The 26,462-nt window shown below is 38.6% G+C and overlaps 2 protein-coding genes across 5 annotated transcripts in view; one reads left to right on the top strand and one right to left on the bottom strand.

The window, feature by feature from the left end:
* The window catches only part of wdfy4 (WDFY family member 4), a 49,359-nt gene that overhangs the window by 21,161 nt on the left and 1,736 nt on the right, over positions 1 to 26,462 (top strand). For 3 of the 4 annotated variants that reach the window (XM_017464088.3, XM_017464087.3, XM_017464089.3), the window contains exons 31-61: positions 278 to 397; positions 509 to 670; positions 801 to 968; positions 1,367 to 1,493; positions 1,739 to 1,890; positions 1,974 to 2,212; positions 3,112 to 3,233; positions 3,349 to 3,540; positions 3,714 to 3,817; positions 6,084 to 6,161; positions 6,305 to 6,496; positions 6,663 to 6,750; positions 8,077 to 8,249; positions 9,605 to 9,753; positions 10,380 to 10,500; positions 10,638 to 10,723; positions 10,820 to 10,882; positions 14,555 to 14,597; positions 14,705 to 14,824; positions 14,956 to 15,073; positions 15,236 to 15,345; positions 16,191 to 16,344; positions 18,836 to 18,927; positions 19,952 to 20,164; positions 20,561 to 20,693; positions 21,379 to 21,536; positions 21,637 to 21,795; positions 22,724 to 22,903; positions 24,248 to 24,430; positions 24,908 to 25,004; positions 25,740 to 25,860. In XM_017464088.3, coding sequence (XP_017319577.1) covers positions 278 to 397; positions 509 to 670; positions 801 to 968; positions 1,367 to 1,493; positions 1,739 to 1,890; positions 1,974 to 2,212; positions 3,112 to 3,233; positions 3,349 to 3,540; positions 3,714 to 3,817; positions 6,084 to 6,161; positions 6,305 to 6,496; positions 6,663 to 6,750; positions 8,077 to 8,249; positions 9,605 to 9,753; positions 10,380 to 10,500; positions 10,638 to 10,723; positions 10,820 to 10,882; positions 14,555 to 14,597; positions 14,705 to 14,824; positions 14,956 to 15,073; positions 15,236 to 15,345; positions 16,191 to 16,344; positions 18,836 to 18,927; positions 19,952 to 20,164; positions 20,561 to 20,693; positions 21,379 to 21,536; positions 21,637 to 21,795; positions 22,724 to 22,903; positions 24,248 to 24,430; positions 24,908 to 25,004; positions 25,740 to 25,860 — 4,217 coding nt within the window. Of the gene's footprint in view, positions 1 to 277; positions 398 to 508; positions 671 to 800; positions 969 to 1,366; positions 1,494 to 1,738; positions 1,891 to 1,973; positions 2,213 to 3,111; positions 3,234 to 3,348; positions 3,541 to 3,713; positions 3,818 to 6,083; positions 6,162 to 6,304; positions 6,497 to 6,662; positions 6,751 to 8,076; positions 8,250 to 9,604; positions 9,754 to 10,379; positions 10,501 to 10,637; positions 10,724 to 10,819; positions 10,883 to 14,554; positions 14,598 to 14,704; positions 14,825 to 14,955; positions 15,074 to 15,235; positions 15,346 to 16,190; positions 16,345 to 18,835; positions 18,928 to 19,951; positions 20,165 to 20,560; positions 20,694 to 21,378; positions 21,537 to 21,636; positions 21,796 to 22,723; positions 22,904 to 24,247; positions 24,431 to 24,907; positions 25,005 to 25,739; positions 25,861 to 26,462 lie in introns of those variants that run through there. The other variant, XR_001812150.3, reaches the window with a different exon arrangement.
* Positions 11,310 to 13,601, bottom strand: lrrc18a (leucine rich repeat containing 18a). The gene is made up of 2 exons (XM_017464093.3): positions 13,317 to 13,601; positions 11,310 to 12,183 (listed from the first exon to the last, which is right to left on the bottom strand). Exon 2 carries the CDS (start codon positions 12,175 to 12,177, stop codon positions 11,419 to 11,421), a length of 759 nt encoding a protein of 252 aa, XP_017319582.1. The 5' UTR covers positions 12,178 to 12,183; positions 13,317 to 13,601; the 3' UTR covers positions 11,310 to 11,418.

The raw sequence follows: 26,462 nt of genomic DNA on the forward strand, positions 1-26,462 counted from the left end.
ACAGTTGTGTGCTTCCAACTTTGTGGCAACAGTCTGGGGAAGAACCACATGTGGGTGTTATGGTCAGGTGTCCTTTTTTTTTTTCTCCTGATGATTTGTGTTGTTGCAGAATACACCCACATTTATTCATTAACATACTGGAATTTATTTGTGATTTTTGTAGAAGAGAGTTACATTTTCTACTTCTTTTTTCATTTAAAAGACTTGGGGGACGCGAACATCTCCACTCAGCTGTAAATTATACAGTTGGTTTTATTTTCCTCCATTTTGAATCCAGGTGGATCTTGACAGCATGCTCCAGAGCGTGATTGACGGCTCTGCTAATGAAAAGGGAGTCCACCTGTGCACAGAGGCAGCCTGTGTCCTTATTGAACTGGTCAAGATGATCATTTGTAAGGTGTGAAAGGCCAATACTTTTTTTTATAGATCGAATAAACTCTGTATTGCAAATGGATGTTGTATATACTTAACTATTCTCACACTTATGTGCTTTTATTTGTCTAAAAAGCCTATAACAGGAAGTGAAGATAGCTGGGATGTCCAGTACCCAGGAAGTGTGATGCAGTTCCTCTGTTTGGTCCACAGCAACTTTCCAAGAGATGCTCTGTGGGCCTCTTCTGACTTCCTCAACTGCCTGGCCAGTGCAGTTTTCCCCACTGAAATCACTGAGGTGAGACACAAGGACTGTGCACCTTCCAGGCTTATTGCACACTGAATTAGGATGCAGTGAAAAAAACTTTATGGACTGAGGTAATGTAACTAAGTCAGTTAATGGATTAATATACTATTTGCATACCCAGAACGCTGCAGGTCCTCAGAGTAATGAAGACGTTGAGGACACATCAGCTCCTCGCCTGTCTCACCCTGCGAGGAAGCAGGTGTGTGACTTCATCCGCATCCTGTTGATGGATAGCCTCATAAACATTCCTGCCAAAGACCAGCATCACCCCTTCATCCAGCTGCTGGAGGTGAGCAGAGACAGCTATCAGAGTCCTACACAGACTCATGCCAATTTATTATTCAAGTTGTGAATTCAAATGCAAGATCAAATGAATAAATAATTGTTTTGTTTATTTGTTTTTAATTTATGAAATTGTATAGTTGAATTTCTTTGCTTGGAGTTCATATGAATTTTTACATTCATAAGTAAATGGTTTTCTAGCTTCTGGCTCAGTGTGTAAACCCTTTTGTCCATAAGGTGCCACTCTTTGCCCAGTTTTCAGGGATATCTGCACCTCAGTAGACTAAGGTGACATTGTGATTAAAAACAATGGGGATTGACTTAGCAAATACTGTGTTAAAGTGGTAAATGTCAGTCCGCGTGTATTTTTGTATTTGTTTCACTACTCTACTGGTGTATTTTCAGTTCTCTCCAGAAAACGTTTGTCATGAGCAGAAGCAAAGCTTTCAGAGTGAGCTGTTAGAGTTTCTGATGGACATTATCCACATAACAGGGCAGGAAGGGGGTCAGTCTACACATGTAGCCAGAGATGGTAAAGTCTTTGATATATTTTATGTCAGGCTTTTATACTTTCTTGATTTAAATCTATACTCTTTACTTGCATTTCTTATACAGACTTTTTATTACCCTTTAATAATAGAATTTAAAATATTGCCAGTCATCGTTTATTTTTATTTTTTCAGTTTTGTCTTTTTTATGAATCTATAACTTGTCATTATATACAGTACAAACTACAAACTGTTCTTCAAAAGCTCTTTATTTGGATTGTAATTTCAGATTCATCCAAATACAGCTCAGAGGGGAAGTTCACCATACTGTCTGAGAATGTCGCTTTCTTCAGTAAGATGCTGGTGGAGAAGCTCTATAATGGCATGTTTGTGGTGGATCCAGAAAATCTGTTGGTGTTTGTAGTAGAGCAGATAGCTGTGGTGCGTTCATTATCTGATGCTGACCTGATTTCTGATTCCTGCAGACTGTTGCAACATTTAATGAAATCCCTTGTCTCTGGCAGGCGTTGGAGACAAGGCAGCATCAGCACGAGGCCACAGTCCCTATCCTATACAAGAGCTTGAACAGGGCAGTGCTGTACTTCCTGTCCCGTCCCAGGCAGGCCCCAGCTGAGAAAGAGCTTATCCTCAGGACCCTCCATGTGCTGCAGCAGCATTGGGATATCATCATGGCCACCTACAATGCCAGCGTCCACTTTATCAGCTGCCTGCTGCACTGCCTTCTGCTCATCCGCTCAGGAAGGTCAACCAATTTCCATGCTAGTCTTATCACAGGCAGACAAACAACAAGAAATATTTACCAAAAGTATCTAAATAATATAAAAAATTAAGTTATAAGTGAACATTAGCGGTCACTTGTATTGTATTGTATTATACTCCAATGGTTCTATAGCAATGATAATAAGTAAGGAATAAAACACAATGAAGTGTGCTGGTATAGGAAAATAATCAACAAGATTGTGTGACGTTAATTTTTCTCCAACAGCAACATATCTTGAATTGTTTTTTCCTCTTATACCACAGCAATTTACAAACAATAACCTTTTTTTTTTTACTATTAAAGAATGGCACATTGTATTTGTTATTCGTTTATTGTTACATCATTTGGAGCATAGAAACAAGTTAGTTCCTGTTATTGGTTGTGTTATAACATCCATCATTCCCTCACTTTGAAGTTTAGTTAAAGAATAAAAATGCAGCTTGTCACGTTACGGATAAACCATCCTGAAGACTTTCCAGTGTAAGAAAACAGCTTTGCCTCTGACTGTTACAAAGAGCTGACACTGGAGACTCCTTCCAAAATGTTAAATAAACATCTCCTTACAGAAAGCTTCATTATATCAACAAATGCACACATTTATTATGTTTATATGGCGCATCAGCCATACAATTCCTTATAGAGGTTGTTACTATGGAAATGGTCAAGTATGAGCACTTTAATATAAACCCGTGATTTGTCTCACAGCCGGAACTACAATAAGAGCTGTGCTATTAAAAAAAAAATCAACACCTTTTGACCAATCAGCATTGAGATTTCAACAGCACCGTGGTGTCAAGGGCAATAATATTAAAAATAAAATTTAATGACTGCAACAGATAATTAAAGTCAATGTTGACAGTAGTGTTATTCTCCTCTCACAGTTTTCCAGAGGGATTCGGGTGTGAAATGCACAAAAAACCGTCTAGAAAACTCTGGCGACATCTTTTCCCCCACAAGAATAACCAAATGATGGCCCCAGTTGACATCCCGAGTTCAGCAGAGGGTGAGTTGGGCTTTTTCCTTATAATAGATCAACTGCTTTCTGCCCAGATGAGTCATTCTGAATAAGTTTTGTGTATTTTTCTTTGTTTGTTTGTTTTTTATTGTTACTTGTGTAGTGGAGTCAGAGCTGTTGAAGCTTGTGGAAAGCACATGGGATAAAGTCATGCAGGAGAGACGACACTCACTAGAGGAGGCCTATAAGATTGACCTTTCAGCCAAGCAGGCAGGAAAGGAGACCCTGGTCTCTATGAGTGATGTGAGCCCTCTATGGGAGGAGATAGCCATGAAATCCTGGCAGGTTTTTATAGGTCAGTGTTTCTCCCTACTTAACTAAACACCTTTTAGTAACATGCTTTTAGATGTTACAGATGTTTTCATCTGTTTTAGATAAAATAAGGGAATGATCAATTTTTTGAGGCACCATAATGACAATAGACCAGTGAAGCTGCTCAATGTTTTAGATTAACCTGTCTCTCTTCAGACTCTCAGAAGAAGAAGCTGAATATTGGCCAGAGAAAAATAAGTATTCTTATCAGTCGCTCACCTCAGAGGACACCTGAAAAGGACCCAGACTCTAATGTGGAGGTAGGATACACCCGTTTAGCTCTTTTTATAATCTGATCAAACAGGTTCTAGAGATTTTGTGGACCCAGATGTTACCTGAATGAGCAGGTTACACGTTATTAGGTGAGAACTTGTGTACAGGTACTTAGCCCAGTGACACTGTGCCCTACCACCTTGCCAGCAGTCTCAGCCTAGCCTGTGGCACTGTCTCAATCCGTCTTCGAAATCAATTTGGATCATTACAGCTGAGTACACCTCAGTGGGCAATGTAATTGATATTTGTTAATTTTTTCCACGGGAACAGTCGGTAGAACATTACGTTTGCCGGTGAAGGTTAAAGACGCTGTTATTGTTGTTTTTCCCCCTGAAACTCGGCCCACATCATTAGTCCCCACTGTTGAAGACGTCGCCATCTGGAAAAGGATGCACAGAGATATTACTCAAGCACAAGGCATGAAATTACCGTTTCTGTGCAACTGCTGGCGCCTCCGTCTTCACCTCAAAAACAGGGGGGGTAATTATAGGCAGTCACAATCTGATGAAAACATTATTCATTTTGTGTTATACTTTATCATATCAACTCCTGACAGCCTATCAACTGCTTTGATGAATTGTTCCTCTCAGAAAATGTACCGCGAGGAATTTGGGCAAAGAGTCATTTCATTTTGAGTCTATATGTCACGCTAGTATGAAACGAACAAAAAAAGTTATATGAATTGATATAGTTTTCTTGTTACAATTTGGTAACAGCCTTATCCTATATGAAGCCATACAATGTTTTGATTTGACAAATCATCTAGCATCTATTTCGACTTAGCATCATTATATGTTAGTGTGATTTTGAATAATGTCTTCAAATGAATTTTTATATATATATATATGTATATATTCAAGAGTCTAAAAGTTCCAGAAAATTGTAGGACGTCTCTCGGACATGCTCAGTGATATCCATGTCACTTCCTCCTTGCAGCACAGCTCCACCTTTTCTCTCAATTAATGTCAGAAATTTCCTGGCAGTATAATTATATCTTCCTAACAGAACGATAATTAACATGGTCTAATGATCAAGTTAAGTTTATTACACATTCAGCAGTGTCTCGGAATGAAGCTGACATTATGTTATGTTATCAAGGTGATGTTTTTTTTTCCTGGAAAATAATTAAAATGTAAATCAGTATGATGATAATTGCAGAGGGGTTGCTATTTAATGTGGCACGTTTAAGAGGCCAATAAGTTTCTGTTCTTGGTAAATAGGGTAATTAATGCTATATATTACTTTTGATTCTCTAAATAAAGGAATACGATTAGATGATTCAGTGTTTATCTGTGAAAATGAAGCTATAATTGCTTCTATGAATTTAACTTTGCAACACTTCCTAATCCTCCTGTCCATTTGGAACAATGGTGTGATTTTTCTTTTCTTGCTAATATTGTGACTATAGTAATAGAGTAGTTTAAAGGTTTGATGTTAGTGGTTTAATTCTCTTCAATTGTGTGTTTTATGATTTTATTATTATTATTTTTTTTTTTTGCAATTTATTTAATGCAAAGAATATTATTTGATCAGATTTTAGGAAACGGAATTGTTTAAAATTGTAAATGTTTATTCTCTAAAGGCTGGTTTGCTTTTGCTGCACTTTCTAGTCAGACGTCTATTAATAGATTTATTTGGCATTTTAAAATACAGTGTTGAGGTTTATTGTAAGATGGTCCACATGTGTTTATCCCCAAAGAAGCCCCTTTTCTTAAAGTTGTTGCTTGCACTGTGTTGGTTTTGCCTGAAGGATGCATCGTTGTATCAAGTTAAGCGGCGAAGGATGCAGGGTTCAGTACCCATCTCTGAGGAGGAGTTAACTCGCTTCCTGAGTCAGGCTTTACAATAAGGTCTCGTAGTTTCTTACAGAGGAGACCACTGTGATGATTAACTTGATGACTCTTTAAGTAAATATTAGCCTGAATGCATTAATGATATTGTACACAGGCCTCCTGAAGGGCTAATGCCAATCAGTGTAATATATCAGCTGGGCACATGTTGTGGCACAGGGCCAGCGGCCACTTCACACTGTGCTGATATTATACTTTAACTTAATTACTACACACTGAGAACACACGATTGCATTTGGAGCCGGGGTTATTGTAGGTTTCAGTAGCCACTAGCTTGTTTGCATGATGAATGCAGTTTATGAAATGTAATTGTTAACTGCATACATACAAAATAGCTTCCTGAATGTGTAATTTACAAAAGAATAAGTCCTTATCCTTTTAAAAAAAATCTTTTTCCCCAAAGACATTTCTGGAAGACATAGAAGTACATCGAAAGATCGGTGAAGAGATGTTCGAGACCTTGTTGAAGAATTACATGCAGGTTTGGCAGAATTTGTCTTAAGATTATATGAATTAGAGTTCATAACATGAATATAGAATTTATAGTACACTTGGGAAGAAGATTAAAATCAGCATGCTGCTCACTTGGAATCACTGATGATTGGGTTGTTGTGTCCTGTGCAGGCGCTTCACTGTGAGAATGAGCTAATGGCTGCTCGGTGGCTGAGGATAGAGCAGGACTTGCTTCGTGAGAGGGGGATGTTTGGCCCTGGTCCAGGAGTCTTCATCAACCAGGGCTGGGTGCAGGATGCAGCTGAGGGGCCCAACCGCACCAGACTCCGCATTCGCAGGAAGGCAGCGAGGCGCTCTAAGAAGGTCAGCGGTTGTTAATGACCCCAATATTAAGTTCTATTTGGAGTACATACTGTACCTACATGCTGTTACTTGCTTTATATCTTATGATTTATGATTTATATCTATATTAGGCTGTACATACAGTATATAACATGCCTTCATCTACAACATTACCTTCCTATTACAGCTTCCATGCCTAATGCCAGGACAGTATATGAAACACAGCACCGTAGACGAGAGCAGAGGTGTGGCAGAGTTCGGCATTGCAGATGCAGGTATCAGGATGCTTTTAACCGCCATGTTCCATTCACTATTTAGCACTTCATGTCCCGCTGACCCAGACCATAACATTTCAAGTTTATCATATAGTAATCCAGCTCTCAAACGAATTATAAAATTCACATTGTATTTTTCTTCAAACTATTTATTAGAAACAGATGAGCCATATCCATGGAAACAGGCAGCTTGAGGATCTTAATGACAAGTTCCCTGCACAGTGCAAATATAGGAACCTTGGATTTGGAATTAAATAAGCAAAATGTTTGCCTGTTTTACAATGTATTTCAAAAATGTTCAAAATTGAAAGGTGAGTGTAGCAAGAAAACATATGGTATATGTGAATATTACAACTGAGTTGTTCAGGAGATATGAAGGAGGTTTGAGGAAGTTGTAAAGGTCAAGCTTCGACATACAAATTATTTATTTAACCTTTATTTAATCACAAAGTCCCTTGAGGTTAAATCTCTTTTTTGAGGGAGAACAAGAAGGCAGGCCATTACAGAGTAACAAACTTAAAAGTCAAGCACACAAAAATAGACATAAAAATACAGACAAAAATAAAAAATAAAACATATCATACAAAATCCAGCTCATGAATAGCAATTACCCTCTTTAGTTACACTTTTTTCTTTTTTATTTATTAGAGCTTTAAACTCATCGTAACAAAGTGATAAAGCTGCAATGTATTCTGAGGATTATTCCATGGTAATAACCAGGGCGCAAAATAAGCAAAAGCCTTTCTTTCAAGTTCTGAACACATCATGGGTACCCTATAGAGCAACCACCTAGAAGAGCGAGAATCATAACTGCTGCTATGAGAGAATGTATATCACTTATTCACTTTCAGAAAGGGAACCTCAAACTTTTGACCTGTTAACATTTTGTTTTTCACTATTAACATCTTAATATGAATATCTTAGCATACACTAATTTTTAATTACACATGACTGATGTGAAAGAATGACTGTGAAATCTATCTTAGTGTAGTGTAAATGACTTGCTATAAATTCAGGTTCTCTGTATTGCTGCAGTATGCTGTGTTTTGGACTCAACTGTAAGAAATAGAGCTACGAAGATGAAAGATCAATGTGACAATAAATATTTTTTGTTTGTGTGTTTGTTTTATGTTTACCAAGACTAGATCTTACTTAAAACCTTTCTTTTATCTTGTTATGCTTTGTCAACTATGGTCAATATTCTTGGGACCCTAGAGCATAATTTGTATTTTAAAAGACAAATTGAAGAAATTTTCTCTCTCTCTCCCTCTCTCCCTCTCTCCCTCTCTCTCTCTCTCTCTCTCTCTTTCTCTATCTCTATGTCAGAGCTTAGGATTCTGAGTGAGTCAGGCAGGGAGGCTGAGAAGATGCCTAACCTGGACTGTGAGCATCTAACCTTCTTCCCCTCACTGACTGAGGTCTCGAGTCCTACTGAAGATATTTCTGAGGAATGCATGGAGTCACAGCTCATAATACAGCAGCTGGCTCCCAATGAGGAGGTGAGAGCCAACAACACACACTGCACCTGACCCCTATTTAGCTTCCAGTCCCACGTGTAAAGGGGCTCCACTTTATTTAGTACGTTTGTGTGAGCATCATTACGCCTACACACATGAAGCTGTGTGGTCCCACTGACAGGGTAAAGTGAAGAGTGAGCTCTTGACAGAAGTATTAATAAGAAGCTGTAGGGGGTGATGTTAGACCTCACGTTTTTATTTGAGGGTGTCGAATCCTGCTGTGCTGTTTGTCAGATGAATAGTTTGTTCCACGCTTATTAATCTTCATGCACTGCTAACGACTCAAAATCACAGTTATTGAAAAATGTTCATTAGCTGGTGTGCACATGGAAAGAAACTGACACAAGAACGAATAAGATGTCAGGTGATGTGTTGCTTGAATCTCTTTTATTTGTGGCTTTAAACAGCACCCTAGATGAATGGATTCTATAAATGTGAATATCACTTTAAGCTAGTTGTTTAACCAGTAACGTTAAAATATGCCTTTTGGGTCACGTGGACTCTTCAGAATCACATCATAGGTCAGAACTGATTCTGTTTTTAGTTTCTGAGACTAACCACCAGGTGCATCGTGTATTGAAACTAGGCTTTAATCAATTAGTGTTTTGCTATTCTGTGTATGTCATTGATTAATTCTAGTAATAAACAGTGGGGCCCTCTGCTTGGCGCTGAGGGGGTGCTGGCATGGAGAGGATATCTTCTGATTTGATTTGTATTAATTGAGGAGCGGCTGCTGCTGCAGCAGAGCCCCATATGTTTTGGAGACCCACGTCCCAAGGGCCCGGAGCTGCCGAGCCGCCGCTGAGGCCAGGTGCGAACGCATGGTGTGAAATGAAGGGAGACAATAAAATTAGCCGTGCATAATCACAGGACAATGCCTGCAGTGCTTCGACCCCTTTTCCCAAACACACTCGTCATCCATGCTTTTAGTTTCTTGCTTTGTTTCGCCACCATGTTGTTGTAGATAATGAAGTGGTAACAGCGATCAATCAGGCAGAGGGCTGTTCCTGTTTGACACCCTCGCCCTAGAGCAAGGGTTTAGAGGCAAGTGCTGCAGACTTTATCCTCCTCAATTAAACAGCTAGCTTAAAAGAGGTGTTCACATTAACATTATTCATTCATTCAGTGCACTCATGCCTTTCATAGATGCAACAACAGTCCATACACTACTGCTCACCCAGCCCATCAGTTTAACAGTTTGCTTAAAAGAGGTTTAAAACATTTACTCTAATGTACTGTATGTGCGCCTGTCTTAGATTCAAAACAATCCTCCGAGCATAGATAGGAAAGCATGTGATATTTCTAAAACCCTAAGCACTGTGTTTCTCCTGTCGCAGATCAAAGTCAAGCAGTGTGTTGCGGTTGTTAGTGGCCATATGCTAGTGGAGGGAGTATTATTATTTGGGAAGGCAGATCTCTATGTGTGTGAGGGCTTCACACTCACCTCCAGTGGGGATGTGTGCTGTGGAAATCACCATCCCACCAGGTAAAGCTCTTCTCCGACTCCTACTCCTTCTCAGCTTTACTGATTTTCAGATCTACTCTGATTTTCATTTCTTTTATCCCCCCAAACATTTTCACCTCATTTATTCTATTCTACTCTTTTCCCCCCGAATACCTATTATATTACACTATTTGAGTGCAAGTCAGCATTTATTAGCTGACTTTATTATTAGATTTTATTTAGACTTTTTTTATTAGTTATTCAATTTATTAGCATGCTCAAAACTTTGCACCTCCCCATTGTCATGCTCTAGTTAATTTATTTGAATATGCATAGTTAAACTTTTTAATGGCTTAAACAGTCAACCCCTACTTTTACTTTATAAGGCTTTAAAACAAGTTTGAACAAAAACATCTGTAAAACACGCATTATACTATATATTGAGGGTTTCTTTATATTGAAAGACGGGTGTGCAAACATTTGCATTCAACTGCAGCTTCACTTTTTGTGAACTCAGCAATTAAAAGCTACGATAATAAAAAATGTGGTGCTATTTGTTGCTGTTGTTTTCATTCATTTCAGTTGAAAAGATTAATGATCATTATTAGCAGTTGTTCCGATGTATGTTTTCACAGATAATTTTTTTTGATGTTTTCTGTGCGTTCCAGTGTGAGAGACTCGTTTATCTGTGGCATGCTGAAAAAGGAACAGAGCTCAGTAAACCCAGCTTGCAGACGCTGGTCATACGAGGACATTAAAGAGGCTCGTTTTATGCGTTTTCTTCTTGAGGTCAGATTTAACAAAGATTCTCTTTAAGCTTGTTTGTTAAGAGGGAATTAGTTCTGGTGTTTCTTTTTCTCAGATGCCTATATTGTTCAAATTTCTGTGCAGTATATTCGTATTAGTTTTTTTTCTATAACCCTTAGGAAAACGCAATTGAAATCTTCATGAAGAAAGGTGCTTCAGTGTTTCTGGTGTTTGTAAACAAAGACCATGTCAGTGCTTTTAAAAGGTGGGAACTGTGAGTGTGTATACCAGTCGATGAGTAAGAGAGGTTAGACAGGGCAAAGCCAGATTGATCTCTCTTGTGTTTGTGTTCTTTCCCTAGGTTATGCTCTGTAGTGCCTTCATTAAAGGGAAGAGGGGTGACGGAGGCCGTGCATAATGTTAGGTAAGTGTCCCTGTGCTTGTGTGTCAACATCTCTCCCAAAGCTGCCTTTTCAAAACCAAAGACAGATTGAGAGGAGACAGCTCGTGTCTAAAGGCTTCTGGGAAAGAAAGACATTGCATACACATTGTTAATGAGTGACAGAAATGCTCTCAATCCTCAATCCCCCAACCAATCTGATGAAACACACCAGTAACTGCCGCCTGCAGAATTAAAACTTCCTCCAATTGAAACCTGCTTCTGTTACTTCATGTGAATGTGAACTCATTCCCGTAATGTGACAATATATCGTCTACCCCATTCTTGTTTTATTTTATGTAGAATACATATAAGGTGTTTTGTTTCACATTGAACTCAGTGAGGTCAAAGGTTTACTTCTAAACAACTAATAATATATTTCTTTATAAATGAACTGCATTCACTGTATTCATGGGTTGTGGATAGTGTATTTTTAATTTAGTCATAAAATGTCAAAATAAAATGCAACATAGCCAACATTATGCCATTTAGTTGCTTTAGTAAATAGAGCAGCATGAAGTCTAGTGCCACAGCTCCTGATTGCTCCGTGCCACTGAATTCGGTGTGATCAGCCCTGAAAATCTACCTCTCCTTTGATACTGATCTGAAAGCTGTTTTCTTTCCTGTCTCTGCCTTTCCTCCCTACATTTCTCCAGACAAAGCTTACACAGATCTTCCTCCCTAACCAAATACAGGCCGGCAGTTGCTTTTGTGTCTTTGGCGTCTCTCTGAGCATAGGCTATGGGGTTGCGTTTGGTGTTGATTTTTTTCAGGTTGGGCAGCGTGCGGATGCATTCGGGAAGCACAGTGAGCATGTTGTCAAACAAGCCCAGCTCTCTCAGGTTGGTCAGAGCAGCCATAGTGGGTGGAAGAACGGTGAGTCGGTTCATACCCAGGTTGAGCGTCTGCAGGTTCCTCAGGTTTCCAATGTCAGCGGGTAAACCGTCTGAGTCCAGGCTGTTGTTGCACAGGTTGAGGTGACACAGAGACTCCAGCTGTCCGATGCTTTTCGGCAGTTGCTCAATGTAGTTGCTGTGCAGATCAAGCCAGAGCACGCCAATGAACTGGCCAATGAAATCTGGAATGCTCTTCAGCTGATTGCGGCTCAGGTCCACCTCCTCCAGGTCAGTCAGTTTCAGGAGACATTTTGGAAAGGTGTCAATACCCATGTTGCTGAGATCGAGACGCCGTTTTCCCTCGGGTGTCACCTTGAGGGCTTTCTTGGCCATTTTCAGGGTGATTTTTTTGCCCTTTGATCCACCCTTCTTCCCTTTAGCCATGGTGCTCTGTGAACACAGATTAATGGTTAAGCTTTTTTCATGTTGCAATCAACCCGTTTAAGTCGTAACCTGATCTGTGGAATTGTTATCTCAGGATCTGATATCTTTAACTAAACATGCACAGCTTAATGACAAAGCATCTCGGCTATTTACATAAGGGTGGTGGTATCGTGTAGACCCCGAGGCAGTTTTGGGGGAATGAAGGGTCTTTTGGGGAATGAACAGAGTGTAATGTTTACACTCCAGCTCACTCACCCATCTCAGCCTTAAGGGATCTCTTAAAATCATACTGCACTGTAATTGAGGCTAATACCGGATTGCAGTGAGGACAAGAGCAATGAATGTAAAATCTGGAGAGGGGGAGACTGTTGCTGGTGAGGGTGGGAGCTGCTTGTGTTACAGCTGATTGATCCAGGGTGGCTTTTACAGACTGAACGGTTGTGTGTAGAGTCAAATCAGTGCTTTGATAAATGACACTTGGGGAAGTGATTTAAAAATGCGCACCTCACAACTCCTATTAAAGAAGAGTGGCTGCATTGTAAGCCCTTCGGGCCCTTTCATGACTCATTAATCATATTCAAGTGCATATAGATACAAGGCTAATATGGTTTAGCTTGTTTTTATTCCATTTTCTGTACGAGTCCTTTGCATCCAAACATGTGCAATTATGTAGAGATGACCAATAGTATGATTTATCTTCATGCATTATACTTTGGCAAGTCAACCAAGCTGAATATCGGATTTCATTTATATCTTTACACACTTCCTTGATATATTGAATGTAATAGGACCTTTAACATCATTTTAAAGTAGATCATTTAAGGTAATCTTACGGATGGGTGAGGAATGTGCTGGAATTTACTGTAGGTTTATTACATCCTCAGTGATGGCTGATGATGATAATATAAATATTATGACGATATAATTTAGTGATATAATAAAATGTTCAATGACAAAGTATATAAAGTAAAGTGTTTAGAATAGAAGTGAATAGAAGCATGATTACACTACTCCAACATCTGATTATGTGCTCAAATAAATTCATAACAATTTCCTTTCTTTTGCGTTAAACCAACATCTCCGTTCAGTTTGTTGCTTTGTAGCATCACACAATAATTAGCGAATATTTCACTACTTACCAATTTTATACAGCGTTTCTTTGTAAATGTTGTCGGGTAAGAACTGGACTGCTGACTGCTGTTAATCCTTGGTTGTATTACAGTCAATCAGCCATTCTTGTCCGGCATTAGTTCACCTCATCCCAAAGAGGGAATACTTAGTTGTTTCTTTAACTTATGAGTTTTAAATGAGCGTCACATATCCAGCTGAAAGAGCAAGTAGAGAATCTTCAGACAAGCTTCGGATAAAAACGAAACTGCCTCCTCACTCAACCGTGGCAGGAGGGCAAAAGCAGCTTTGTCCTGTTTAACTTTGCTGCTAAGCAACACATGCTCGAAGTGCTGAGTATTTATTGTCCTTTTACTGGCTACAGTCAACAGAGAGAAAGGAAAAGAAATGCTGCATTAGCATTTGAATGTTTCAGTATATACTTGTGTTCAATAATGCCTTTGAACCAATGAGTAAAGAACTTTGTTTCCAGTATCCGGCCACAGTGATACTTTATATGATTTTAGCTAGTCTAAGAGTAGTGTGGAATGTACTTTTCTAAGGCTGTAGAAGATCCTACTTGCATATTATTTTCACTCAATGTCCTTTAACAGCATTTATGTGTATGCAGAATCCTTGAAAGTTCCGCATGTTGAGATACCTATTTAAAGAGTCCGAAATATACATGGTGTCCCAAAAGTCTCCATACATAGTGAACTATGTATACCAGCACCACATCGGTTGTACCTTGGTTAGTGCATGTTCTCATTCTCATGAGAACATGAGAATCATTCAATATGTTCTTATTTTGTCTTCCAAAATGTTTCATACTTTATATACATCATGTAATGCTAGTCTCTAAATTAGTTTCTGTCTATTCTAAGTTAGGTTCTATCAGTTCTACATTCATGCTGGTAAATTTTTCCAAAAACTGTCACCAGTTGATTGTTATATCAAAAGTCCCATAGATGGCACCATTTGCTACGGCAGGTTTCTGTGAAATATCAGAACGCTTACCTTTTCCCAGGCAGCTCTTATTGCTCCGCAATGTAGAACCTCTCTGAACACAGAAGTCTCTGTTTTCTGGGCCTGTTCCCATTCAACCCCAATATGAATGTTCTCACCACACCAGAACTCTTACTTTTCAATATCAGAGTGTGGTTTATTTATTTTATATATATATATATATATATATATATATATATATATATATATATATATATATATATATATATATATAAGATGGTCCTTGTGTTTTGTTTTGGTACAGAAAGACAGCAGCACTTGACAAGACGGTTATTGCTAAATGGCAGGTAATGTATGTGCAGTTTGTCCCAAACCGCAGTATAGCATTACTGAGAATCGTGTGTTATTCTGTTCCATGCAGTGTGTTGACTGTACCTGACCACTTTTTAAACAGAAAGGAGAAATGAATAACTTTGAATACCTCATGCATTTGAACACACTCGCTGGACGGACGTACAATGATTTGATGCAGTATCCAGTGTTCCCATGGATCATTGCTGACTATGAATCAGAGGTACCTTTTTTTTTTTTTCATTTGTTGCTATTTATTTGTTTATCTAAACACATTTTTTCCCACCTGTAGCAACCTTGTGCTTTATGTTGTGTTTAATTTGATCTTTTTTAAAATTTTCTTCTGCTTGTTAGACACTGGATTTGTCATCACCGACATCATTCAGGGATTTGTCCAAACCAATGGGTGCTCAGAATGAGAAAAGGAGAGAGAAATTTATCCAACGATATAATGAAGTAGACAGTAATGATGGTAAGATTTCATTTGTATCATTGTTCACCAGTTAAATGAGTTTCAACTATTCTGCCGACTTGCTCCGAAACATCTTTGAAATTTAATTTCATTACGAGCTGATGAGCTGATTATAACAGTAATTATGATTCATGCTGGAAGTGATGCTTATGGCTGTTGCAGGTGAGCTGTCTGCACAATGTCATTACTGCACACACTATTCCTCAGGCATCATAGTGGCATCTTACCTTGTGAGAATGGAGCCTTTCTCTCAGACCTTCCTCTCTCTGCAGGTAATCACTTGCATACTGAATTCCCAGGGAGAAATTCTATCTCTTTAGTTTCCTCCTTCCTGACACTCTTGGGAGCTTTACACGACCTTTTACATTTAGTTGTAGTATTGAGCAAATTATTTCCTTCTTAAATGAAGCGAAATTCTAGAGCTTCACTGTGTGCGTACTTTATTATGAAATGCAATTTCACAAATGAGCTTCCTAAATGAATGGTGCGCCATTATTATATTATTTATTTCTTTGCCTTGTTGGGATTTGTAAGAACTGTATTGTTTTTGAAAAAGTGAATTAAAGTGAGAATTTTAATATATATGCAAATAAATTTGCTCATATCATAGGCATACAAAACTACATTTTGTTATTTAAAAATATCTTATTTATAGGGCAGGAATCAATTGATTAAAATAAAATGTCATGCATATTTAATATTCAGTATAACACAATACAAATATTAGGGTGACGCTCCACAATGATATTTTCCGCACATGAACAGCTTTCTTCTGTACAGTAATAATCATAACAAGATTTGGGGCACTAACTGCATTTACTATGTACAGTATTTATTGCTTTCATTCAATGAGGATAATCGTTTTATTGCAAATTACATACATTTCCACAAGGAATTAAACTCACGGAAAAGCCTCAGTCAACTCTGATGAATTTGTCATGTTTGTTTCTGGGCTGTATCTTTCTAGACACCCGTTGTTATGAAGCAGCACACAATAGCTTTTGGATACAGTACTGTTTTGCTTCCACCATGGTGGCCTTGCTGCTTAGTTGTTTCTACCTTGGCTGAGATGTAAATGGCTGTTTTTTGATGATGCTCTTGATATGGGATTGTGCAGGGCGGCTCGTTTGATGTGCCTGAGAGAATGTTCTACAGCATGCAGAAGGAGTGGGAGTCAGCCTCCAAAGACAACATGAGCGATGTGAGAGAGATCATTCCAGAATTCTTCTACCTGCCAGACTTCCTTATCAACTCAAACAACTTTGAGTTTGGTGAGACTTTGATTTTGGCATTTACATTATTAGCTTATACATCAAAATTCACCGATCAGCCATAACATTAAAGCCACTGGCAGGTGACATGAATAACATTGATGATCTTGTTGCAGTGGCACCTGTCAAGGGGTGGGATATACAGCCCCAATTCCAAAAAAGTTGGGACGTTGTGTAACATGTAAATAAAAGTAAATAAAAACAGAATGCAATGATTTGCAAATCCCATAAACCCATATGTTATTCACAATACAACATGGAAAAAAAATTCTTAAAATGGTACATTTCCTCAGTTTAAACATTTGATATGAGATTTATGAGATTTGCAAATCATTGCATTCTGTTTTTATTTACATTTGTTTACATTTAACACAGTGTCCCACCTTTTTTGGAATTGGGGTTGTATTAGGCCGCAAATGAACAGTCAGTTCTCGATGTTGATGTGTTGCAATCAGGAAAAATTAGTAAGCATAAGGATGTGAGCAACTTTGACAAGGGCCAAATTGTGATGCATGGACGACTGGGTCAGAGCATCTCCAAAACAGCAGTTCTTGTGGGGGTGTTCCCGATATGCAGTGGTTAGTACCTACCAAAAGTGGGCCAAGGAATGACAACCGGTAAGCACATTTTGACTATTTAATTAATGTAATGGTGAAAAAAATGGCCAAAAATTGGCTTCGGCCAAAAATTTTCATTTCGGTGCATCCCTAACAACCGGTGTACCGGTGACAGGGTCATGGGTGCCCAAGGCTCACTGATGCACGTGGGGAGCAAAGGCCAGCCCGTCTGGTCTGATCCCACAGAAGAGCTACTTTAGACAAAGAGTTCAAGGTGTTGACTCGGCCTCCAAATTCTCCAGATCTCAATCCAATCGAGCATCTATAAGATGTGCTGGACAAACAAGTCCAATCCATGGAGGCTCCACCTCACAACTTACAGGACTTAAAGGATCTGCTATTAATGTCTTGGTGCCAAATACCACAGCACACCTTCAGAGGTCTTGTGGAATCCATGCCTCGACGGATCAGAACTGTTTTGGTGGCACAAATGGTACCTACACGATATTAAGCAGGTGGTTTTAATGATATGGCTGATCGATGTATGTAAGGTGTAGGTGTGATGTATATCAGGGATCCATCGTAACATTGATCTAGACCTAATACTTTTTTTGAGGTATCGATCAGGTACCATACTCATTGAATAAATGCTCCAAAATCCAGTACCCTATGCTAGTATGTGATGTAAGTCTAGTATATGTTGCTGCACTGATGAACAGAAGACATGAAATGGCATCAATCTGGTTACATTTTGCGATTAATAATCAAAGCAAAGCAGATTGCAAACTGTTCTCTGCGGAAATATCAAGATGAGGTGCTTACAAACAGAAGCGAAAGGTGCCATGAGCATAAGATAGCATGGAGCATGCAGAGAAACTGCCACACATGAGACAGAACACTTCAGTTGTGCGAGCACTGAGACCTGCACACTTGCCAGGGTCTGCAAATGTGTTCCCACTGCTCTCCATTCTCAGGTCATCCACCCAGTCACTATCTATTAAAGATACGGTTTAAATGCCATAACATATTTAACATAAAACTCAACATGAGGAGGTCATTGCTAGTGGCGCATGAGAGCAGCCAACATAAACAGAGCTAAATAATACATCCAGTGACACCTCTGTTTGCTTAATACTAACTAGGTTACTCATTTCAATATCTGTATCAGTTTCAATATCAACAAGCACCAGAAAACATCTACTTGTACTTGGTATGAAAAGAAAAGTGTTGATTCATCCATAAAATAAAGAATTATACAGTAATAGTGGTAATGTGTAATACCTGCCAAACTTCATCATCATCTTGAGCACTTTAACTTTGCTGAGACCTTGCCTTTGGAGCTCAGCCTAGAAACAGAAAAATATATGTATAATGCATTATGTATTATCTTATGTAATTATCTAGACCAGGGGTTCTCAAAGCTTTTGTAGCCAAGGCCCTTAATTCTAAATTACTTTAACACCTAACCCCCCCCCCCCCCCCCCCCCCCCATGGTAAAGATTTATTTTTCTTTGAACACTACTTTAATGTATACAATAACATTCTGCCTATTTATTAGAATCATAGAGCTTTTTACTCCTGAACTTTCCAGTGAGACAAAATGTTATGTTAGACACATTAGATTAAGTTCATATTATTTAGGATTACTTGTTTTTGACTTATTGAATTTTGGATTTAACCTATGCTATTCAAGGTACCAGTCAAACAGACTAATAACTATAAGAACTTAATAATAAATGTAATAGTTTTGACATACAGCTGTGATTACCACGGTAACAAAATAAAATAAAACATCAACGACCCCCAGTCTATGCTTCCTATTTTCCATTTTGAGAACCATTAATCTAGACTTTATATATTTTTTGTCATAGAAGCACATTTGTGATGTTAGTTACACTTTGGGTGAAATGTTTCCATTATATTTTTCATTTCAGGTTGCATGCAGGATGGAACGTCTCTGGGGGATGTTGTGTTGCCACCTTGGGCCAAAGGAGATCCTCAGGAGTTCATTCGCATGCACAGAGAAGTTAGTAGCCTTGCTCAGTAGACTGTTAAGCCTGTCATAGTTATAGAGCCTACAAACAAACAGCTTCTGCCCTTCAGTACCATCTCTTTTCTGCTTATAGAGGCTGTCACCAGTGGGTATGCTCAGTCACCATTTGGCATCGTTATTTTGTATAACCACCCTTTGACATTTATATCCTGCTGGATGCATTTGGAAAGAGTTAAATGTGTCTGGCTCTGCTTTGCTTTGTGCTGTTCCGGAGATAATAGGCACTTGTTGAGTTTATCAAGGAAGCCCCATTACTCTACTTAACGCCATTGTCATTACATGATAACAGGGCCAATTCAGAGCAACCACAATATCTGCAGTCTCTCATAACTCCATTACTGTAGCTTGCAGCTTATTGGAATGAATGCTTTCCTTCTGTCCTTGCAATGCCTGCAGGCATATAAGAGCCAGGCTTTATCAGCTCCCAATCTACTGAGCAATATTCGTATCATTTCCAGTTCACACAAAATGAGTTATTTTGTCTGCTTGTTTTCCTTCATATGCAAATGAACTAAAGACAATATAGAAAACTTCCACCACTGAGATCTGTTGTTATAGTTGGCTGTTACTACTGGTTGCCCCCCCATATTTACAATAGCCTTATTAGAGCTGCTTTGGCCCTCGTGCCCTTCTTAAAGTTTCACCAACATACAAATATAAGCAGCAACAAAATGAGGTTTTCAGCCCTTAATTTTTTTTCCGTGGTTTTTAAGATCGAATGTTCTGAATGTGATCGCAATTTCAAACGCAATCACATTTTAATTTCTCGCCTTTATAATTGTCAATGTATAAAAAGTGCCTGTTGTGCAAGCTTTTCCCTAAATATATTTTAAACACATTTAAAGTTGTAATATGTTTATTGAAGGCCTTACCATTAGTCAGCAAAAGTTATTATTGTATACTTAGGATTACAATTCTGGCTCTATATTGTTTTCATGATTCTTGGATAATATAGGCACTGATTTGATGTGTTTTTTTGTTTTGTTTTTTAAACCAGGCATTAGAGAGCGACTATGTGAGTGCAAATCTTCACCTGTGGATCGATCTGATTTTTGGCTATAAACAGCAGGGTCCAGCTGCAGTGGAGGCCCTCAATGTCTTTCACCCTTATTTCTACACAGACAAGCACGATGCTGAGAGCATGAGGAACCCGTTAAAGAAAAGCACAGTCCTCGGCTACATCAGCAACTTTGGTCAAATTCCCAAACAGGTGCTCAGTGGCAACCTGATTAACATTTCAGGCACTTTAAACATTATGACAAGATGAACACACATATTACACACACGTATTATCTCAGACGCAATAGTCATGTTATTTGTCAGTCATGTCAGTTGCCAGTTTGTCCAGTTATTTGCCACATCTCACTGAATACAAGAACAAATGTATTATTTTTTACATGTTAATATAAACCTTATTCTGTTTGAATTTAGTCATTACTTTCATTTAGAATTTTGACTAATCTGTATTTAGGAAACAAGCTGTTAGTTAGTGTAATTGTTAATGTAGAACTTAGCAATAATCAGTCCATTAAAGTTTCCTTGACTGTGAACAAGTTCATTTACCTAAACAAAATGATTACTAAGATAATAAATGTTTATTTGGCAGCTTTTCACAAAGCCTCACCCAAGCCGTATTGTACACAAGAGCTCTACAACCAAAGAGATGACTGGAACCAATCACATCACTCCGTTTTTCTTTAAACTGGACAAACTGAAGCCATCAGTCCAGCCTTTAAAAGGTACCGAGATGCTCTCACATATTTTGCGGCTTTGTCAGAAAAACATGCAGCACTGTGTCTCAGAAATACCCTCATTTAATCACTCTTAGCCACCTTATTATTTTATCCCACCCTCAATTATTTTTTTACAAGATGGGGCCATGTCCGCTGGGAGCGATAGGAGCTGCAGGGAAGAAGATGCTGGCTAGACTGTTCATGGGCTAATTTTCTCAGGCAGAGGGGCAGCAGCTTATTCTATTTGTTAGGCGCATCTTGATGATGCTGCCACTGAGGCTTATTTAATAATCTGAATATCCCAAAAGGCTCTGTTTGGAAAATGAGATGAAAACACTCTCTCTATCTCTCTCTCTCTCTCTCTCTCTCTCTCTCTCTCTCTCTCTCTCTCTCTCTCTCTCTCTATCTCGCGCTCTCTCTATCTCTGTGTAACTCTCATCGTCTCTGCTTCTCATTTCATTTTATCAGTGTGATAAAGTATCAAGAAGAATAACTCTGTGTCTCTATTCCTGTGTATTTAGATTAGATTACTAAGCATGTAACATTGCAGACACAAATTTATATGACTCAGAAAGTATCCAGAATGGAGGTAGAATTTAGATAACAGATGTATTTCGGTTGAACAATGTGTTGTGTACCATAACAATGAGCTGTTATAAACATACTGATGCCTTTATGTGTGCTTGCTTAGAGCTGATTCATGGACCTGTCGGTCAAATCATTTGTGGAGAGAGAGATTTGTTGGCTGTGGTGAAGAACAAGTTGCTCATGCCGCCTCTCTGGAATACTTACTTCTGCTGGGGTTACTATGACAACACATGCTCATTTGGCAATTACACAACCGAGAAGGTGTTTATACACGTCATTCAATTACTCTCTTATTTATTAGTGTGTCATATGACTGACTGAATTTCTGGAAGTGTATCATGACTTGTATTGTGTGTATCAGGACTTTGGAGTGTGGGAAGGTCTGTCGGACTGGGGAGAGGCCGTGTGTGCTGCCTGTCCCAACAGTAATGTCATCATCACAGCTGGGAGCAGCACAGTGGTGTGTGTGTGGGATGTTTCCATCAGTAAGGACAAGCTCAAGTACATGAGACTCAAAGAGGTCAGGCACCCCATTAAGCATAAACACATGTTGATTCCAAGAAATGATGAAAAAGTGTATCATGGGTTATTTGTATCTTGTTCAAACACATGGGCTGGATTTGAAATTGTAATACCACTAGGGACTAGTTTATGAATTATCTACTGAAAAATAAATATTCGTAAACTTCCCTATTCAAATAACGTGAACACAAAAAAAAGACGCTAATAGTCTATAGTCTGTATACAGATGCTAGTTTAAATGGTTGTGTAAACAGTTTAAACACCAACCATACACTGTTAATGTTTATCTGAAAATCATTTAACAGGTGTGCTCATGACAGTCATGTGACAGGTTGTTAACAGTCGAGAGATCAGGTCTATTCAACTAAAATGTGTAAAGGTCTCGTTTCATAAAATTCCTTTCCTACGAAGGTCTGGAAACGCAACTAATATGACTGAATGAGGACAAGTTACCTTTTAATGCTTAACTATTAATGATTAGTATAAATTAGATTAGTATAAATTTAGCCTTCAGCTAAATAAATGACATAAATGCCTGTGATTAGAGGATCTGCTACAGAATTCACACAGGTTTTGAAAACTAGATTCACTAAACTACAGGCAAGTTTTTCATACATGTATTAGCTCTGCTACAGTATTTTGCAAGTGCTCAGTGAAAATACTGGTGAAATACTTTGTTGGGTTCACATTCAGAACACGGTCTGTAAGTTAACAACTCCTGCTATGGACTGTTACTTGACTGTTTGGAGAGTGTTTAATGTTATTTAGGATGCTCCATTTAGATTTGTTATATATATATATATATATATATATATATATATATATATATATATATATATATATATATATATATTTATATATACATATGTGTGTGTGTGTGTGTGTGTGTGTGTGTGTGTGTGTGTGTGTTTCCATCTCACTCACAGGCCCTCTACGGACACACAGACACAGTGACCTGTGTAGTGGTGTCCGAGACCCACAGTGTTATAATTAGCGGCTCTCAGGACCAGACATGTATCTTATGGGACCTGGAGGACCTCAACTACATCACTCAGCTCCCTGCACACTCATCCAGTGTTACTGCCTTAGCCATCAACGATCTCACTGTAAGTTTACATATAATATTGTGCAAAAGGTACATGCAAAGAAATGCTGTAGCGCAAAGATGGCTTCAAAAGTAATGAAATTTAATGTTTCTGCATTAAAAAAGTACTATAAAGAGCAGTACACAGTAATAAATGAAACAAAGTAAACAATTAGTGTAAAGACCCTTTGCTTAAAAAAAATTGCAGTCTCAGGTACAGTGTGTGCAGTTTTATAAGGAAATTAGCTGGTAAGTTTTACTTTTATGCAGAACCAGCCACGGTTCTTCTGGAGACTTTGACTGTCACACTTGTTTCTTATTTTTGCAGCCTTCATTATGTTTTTGTCTGAAAAGTAGTCTCTTACATAATATGCTGCTTTCTTTGCTGACATAGACAGTAATGTTTAGAAATCTAAAATGTTTTTGTACTGGCTGAATAATGTAAAAGCCATAAAATAAAAATATTGTTTGTACTAAAAAAAAAAAAAAAAGGGTTCCTGAGACTTCTGCACAGTATTGTTATCCTGGGGCTTTCCTCACTGCTTATCTTATCTTCCCATCTGCCCTTTTGTTCTCTTATCCCACCTCCATCTGTCTAGTCTCTTCTGATATTTATTTAACTGTTTCGCCTTTTGCACTCTGTAGTCACTGGGAAATAGCATGGCAGGTTCAGGCCACAGTGCTGGGTGGCTCAGTTTCTGTGCTGAGTGATGTGCAGTGATACTCTTTCAGCTCTGTTGCCTGCTGCCAGAACTGTCCAGTATGATGAGGAAGGGGAGGCCACATCCTTCCCTCCTCACTGGGGCCAAAGCCTCCACAGTCCTCTAACTTTTGCACATCTGGTTAATCCAAAGGTGTACAGAAAACGATTGAATTCTGATCAACTACGAGTCAAAAGTTTATTATTATTATTATTATTATTATTATTATTATTATTATTATTATTATTCTCTTACAGACATTCTGATAAAGGCTTATGGTTGAAATCTTAAAGTAAACATCTTTTTACCTTTTTTAGGTGTGGGGGAGGGGAAACGCCTCATGAAGTTGATTGGTGTGCTTCATACTGTTGTGAATATAAGCTATAAAATAAAAATAAAAGTTTTATTTAACAGTTTTCTTGGCCTAACTTGCATAACTCCTCGTGCGTTATTTCATGGTGTTATTGTCATGATTATTATTCTAAAATTATAATAAATAATGAATGTAGTAAAAACGAATGTGCAGGGATGTCTAAGCTTTTGACTGGTATGAATCATGGACTCTTTGAAATGTATCATTTGCATCAGCTTCCCTCTGTAATGGGAATAGTTCAAACCTGCTACATGATTACATTCTAGTCCACTATTTTCTTTCTGTCCCTCAGGGTGAGATTGTGTCATGTTCAGGGACAAATCTGTACCTGTGGACAATGAAAGGCCAGCTGCTAGCCTCTGTAAACACCCCGTATGGGCCGGAGGGCAGTATCCTGTGTTGCTGCTTCACACAGAAGTATGAGTGGGACCCACGCAATGTCATTATTACTGGCTGTGCAGATGGTATTGTTAGGGTGAGTGTCCTACAATTTAAACCACTCTTACCGTGGATATACACTTTTCTGCTTTAGGCGTTATCGATGTTTAGACCATATCATTATTTTAAATGAGCAATAATAAGAAAATGAGCAATAAAAGGAAATAGTTCTCATACAAGTAAATCCTGTGTATAGGTAATAAATCATTCCTCAAAGGCTTTGTCTGTTTAATAGTAAGGCAATGCAGCTGCAAAATATTCAAATATGATGACTGTGGTATTGAAGAATGCCTCGGTGGCTGGTATGTGGAGTCCCAAGGAAGCAGTGATAGTAACATATGCTCACTTTAGATGAGCTAAGAGCAGTTATTAAATCAAAATGGTTTCTAAATTAGGCATCAAATTGGAGCACAGACCTGTGCTACATCAATGGCCCCCCAATTTGATTTATGATTATAGCCTCTATTGCTTTTGATTTTTTTTTTTCTTCATTAGCTGTGTGGCTCTCTTGCAGATATGGAAGACTGAATATACAAAGGTACAATTACCTGGACATGAGGAGTATTCAGCGTCTCGGGGGGATGCTGTATCCCTGTCTGCAGAGGACACAGGTAACACTAATACACTTCACCTTAACAGCAACGTCGAACAAGAGCCTGGATTTTCTCGAATTCTTAGTTGCCTCAGGCTGTGCTGGATTAGATTGGTTGGTTATAAGACTACCATTTCAACCATAAGCTTCCCTAATGCATCTAATGCGCCTTTCTATGGAAACAATATAACAAAAATTGTCTTGTAGTATTGGGAAATGAAACACTATTATCTGCTAAAAATGTTTGGATTTTTTTTTCATATCAAGTAATGCTTGAAATGAAATAGCAGGAACAAAACACGACTTGTCATTCAAACACATTGTTTGTAAATCCAATTACATCGTATCTACTCTTAAGTGTCATGGCTGAGACTCGGCTGGAAGTTTGACTTGGAGGGATCCAGAGAAAAGTTCATAATTGTGCGCTGTTTCGTGCGAGCCATTAGGGCTAGCTGCAAGGAATTATGGGGCAAAGTTATTAAACATACAGCCGGTAAACACTGATGAGCAATTTCGCTGATGTAGGCATGCAATTTAGAAAGCAATAATACCCAAATCCAATTTGGTGCACATTGGTTACAGCACAGCGTCAGAGCATATAAGTATCACAACACACAAATTAAATTGGGGGGAACTCTTTGTAACAGTGAACGCTTTATATTAGATGTATTTTTCTCAATTTAACAACATGCTGACCATTAATAAAAGCAGCGAGTTGTTTCTCACTCTTCGGGTTGTTGTGTGCTTCTCTCAGAGCGCACCAGGACGAGGTGGGAGAGACACCTGGTGCTGTGCCGAGAACTGAACCGGAGTCAGATCATCACCCGTCGCCGCTACAAAAACAATCCTGCTGTCACTGCTCTAGCCATATCCAGGTATATAATCCAGATGTTCACACAGATAAAAATAAGTCCTGGTCTGAGGGCTCAATTACTGCATTTCCGCCAGTAAAGTTGTTTATTATAGCTTGTCTGAGTCTAGATGGATGGATGGATGGATGGATGGACGGATGGATGGATGGATTTTATTGATCCCCAAGGGGAAATTTGGGAACTGAAAAAAATGAAGAATTGCTAATACTGTAATTTAATTCAACTGTATTTGTGTAGTGCTTTTAACAGAAGATATTGTCACAAGCTGCTTTACAGATGTCTGGATATAGATTTAGATCCCTAATAAGCAAGCCACAATGGCAGGCTGTAAAGGCCACAAAGAGAGAATTTTTATTATTTCGATTATTATTTTTATTATTATCTTATTATGATATTTTTTTATCATGTTATCATCCATCCATCCATTTACCGATTATCCTGCACAGGGTTACAGGGACCCTGGAGCTTATCCCAGGAAACTCAGGGCACAAAGGCAGGGGACAGCCTGGACGGTGTTTCAACCCAACGCAGGGCACACACACATGCACACACTACAGACAATTTGGAAATGCCAGTTAGCCTACAATGCATGTCTTTAGATTGGG

This window comes from Ictalurus punctatus, chromosome 3 (assembly GCF_001660625.3).
Source record: "Ictalurus punctatus breed USDA103 chromosome 3, Coco_2.0, whole genome shotgun sequence".
NCBI classification, from domain to species: Eukaryota; Metazoa; Chordata; class Actinopteri; order Siluriformes; family Ictaluridae; genus Ictalurus; species Ictalurus punctatus.

Coding starts and splice junctions, on each gene's coding strand:
- lrrc18a (XM_017464093.3), bottom strand. CDS start 12,177: ATGGCTAAAGGGAAGAAGGGTGGATCAAAGGGCAAAAAAATCACCCTG.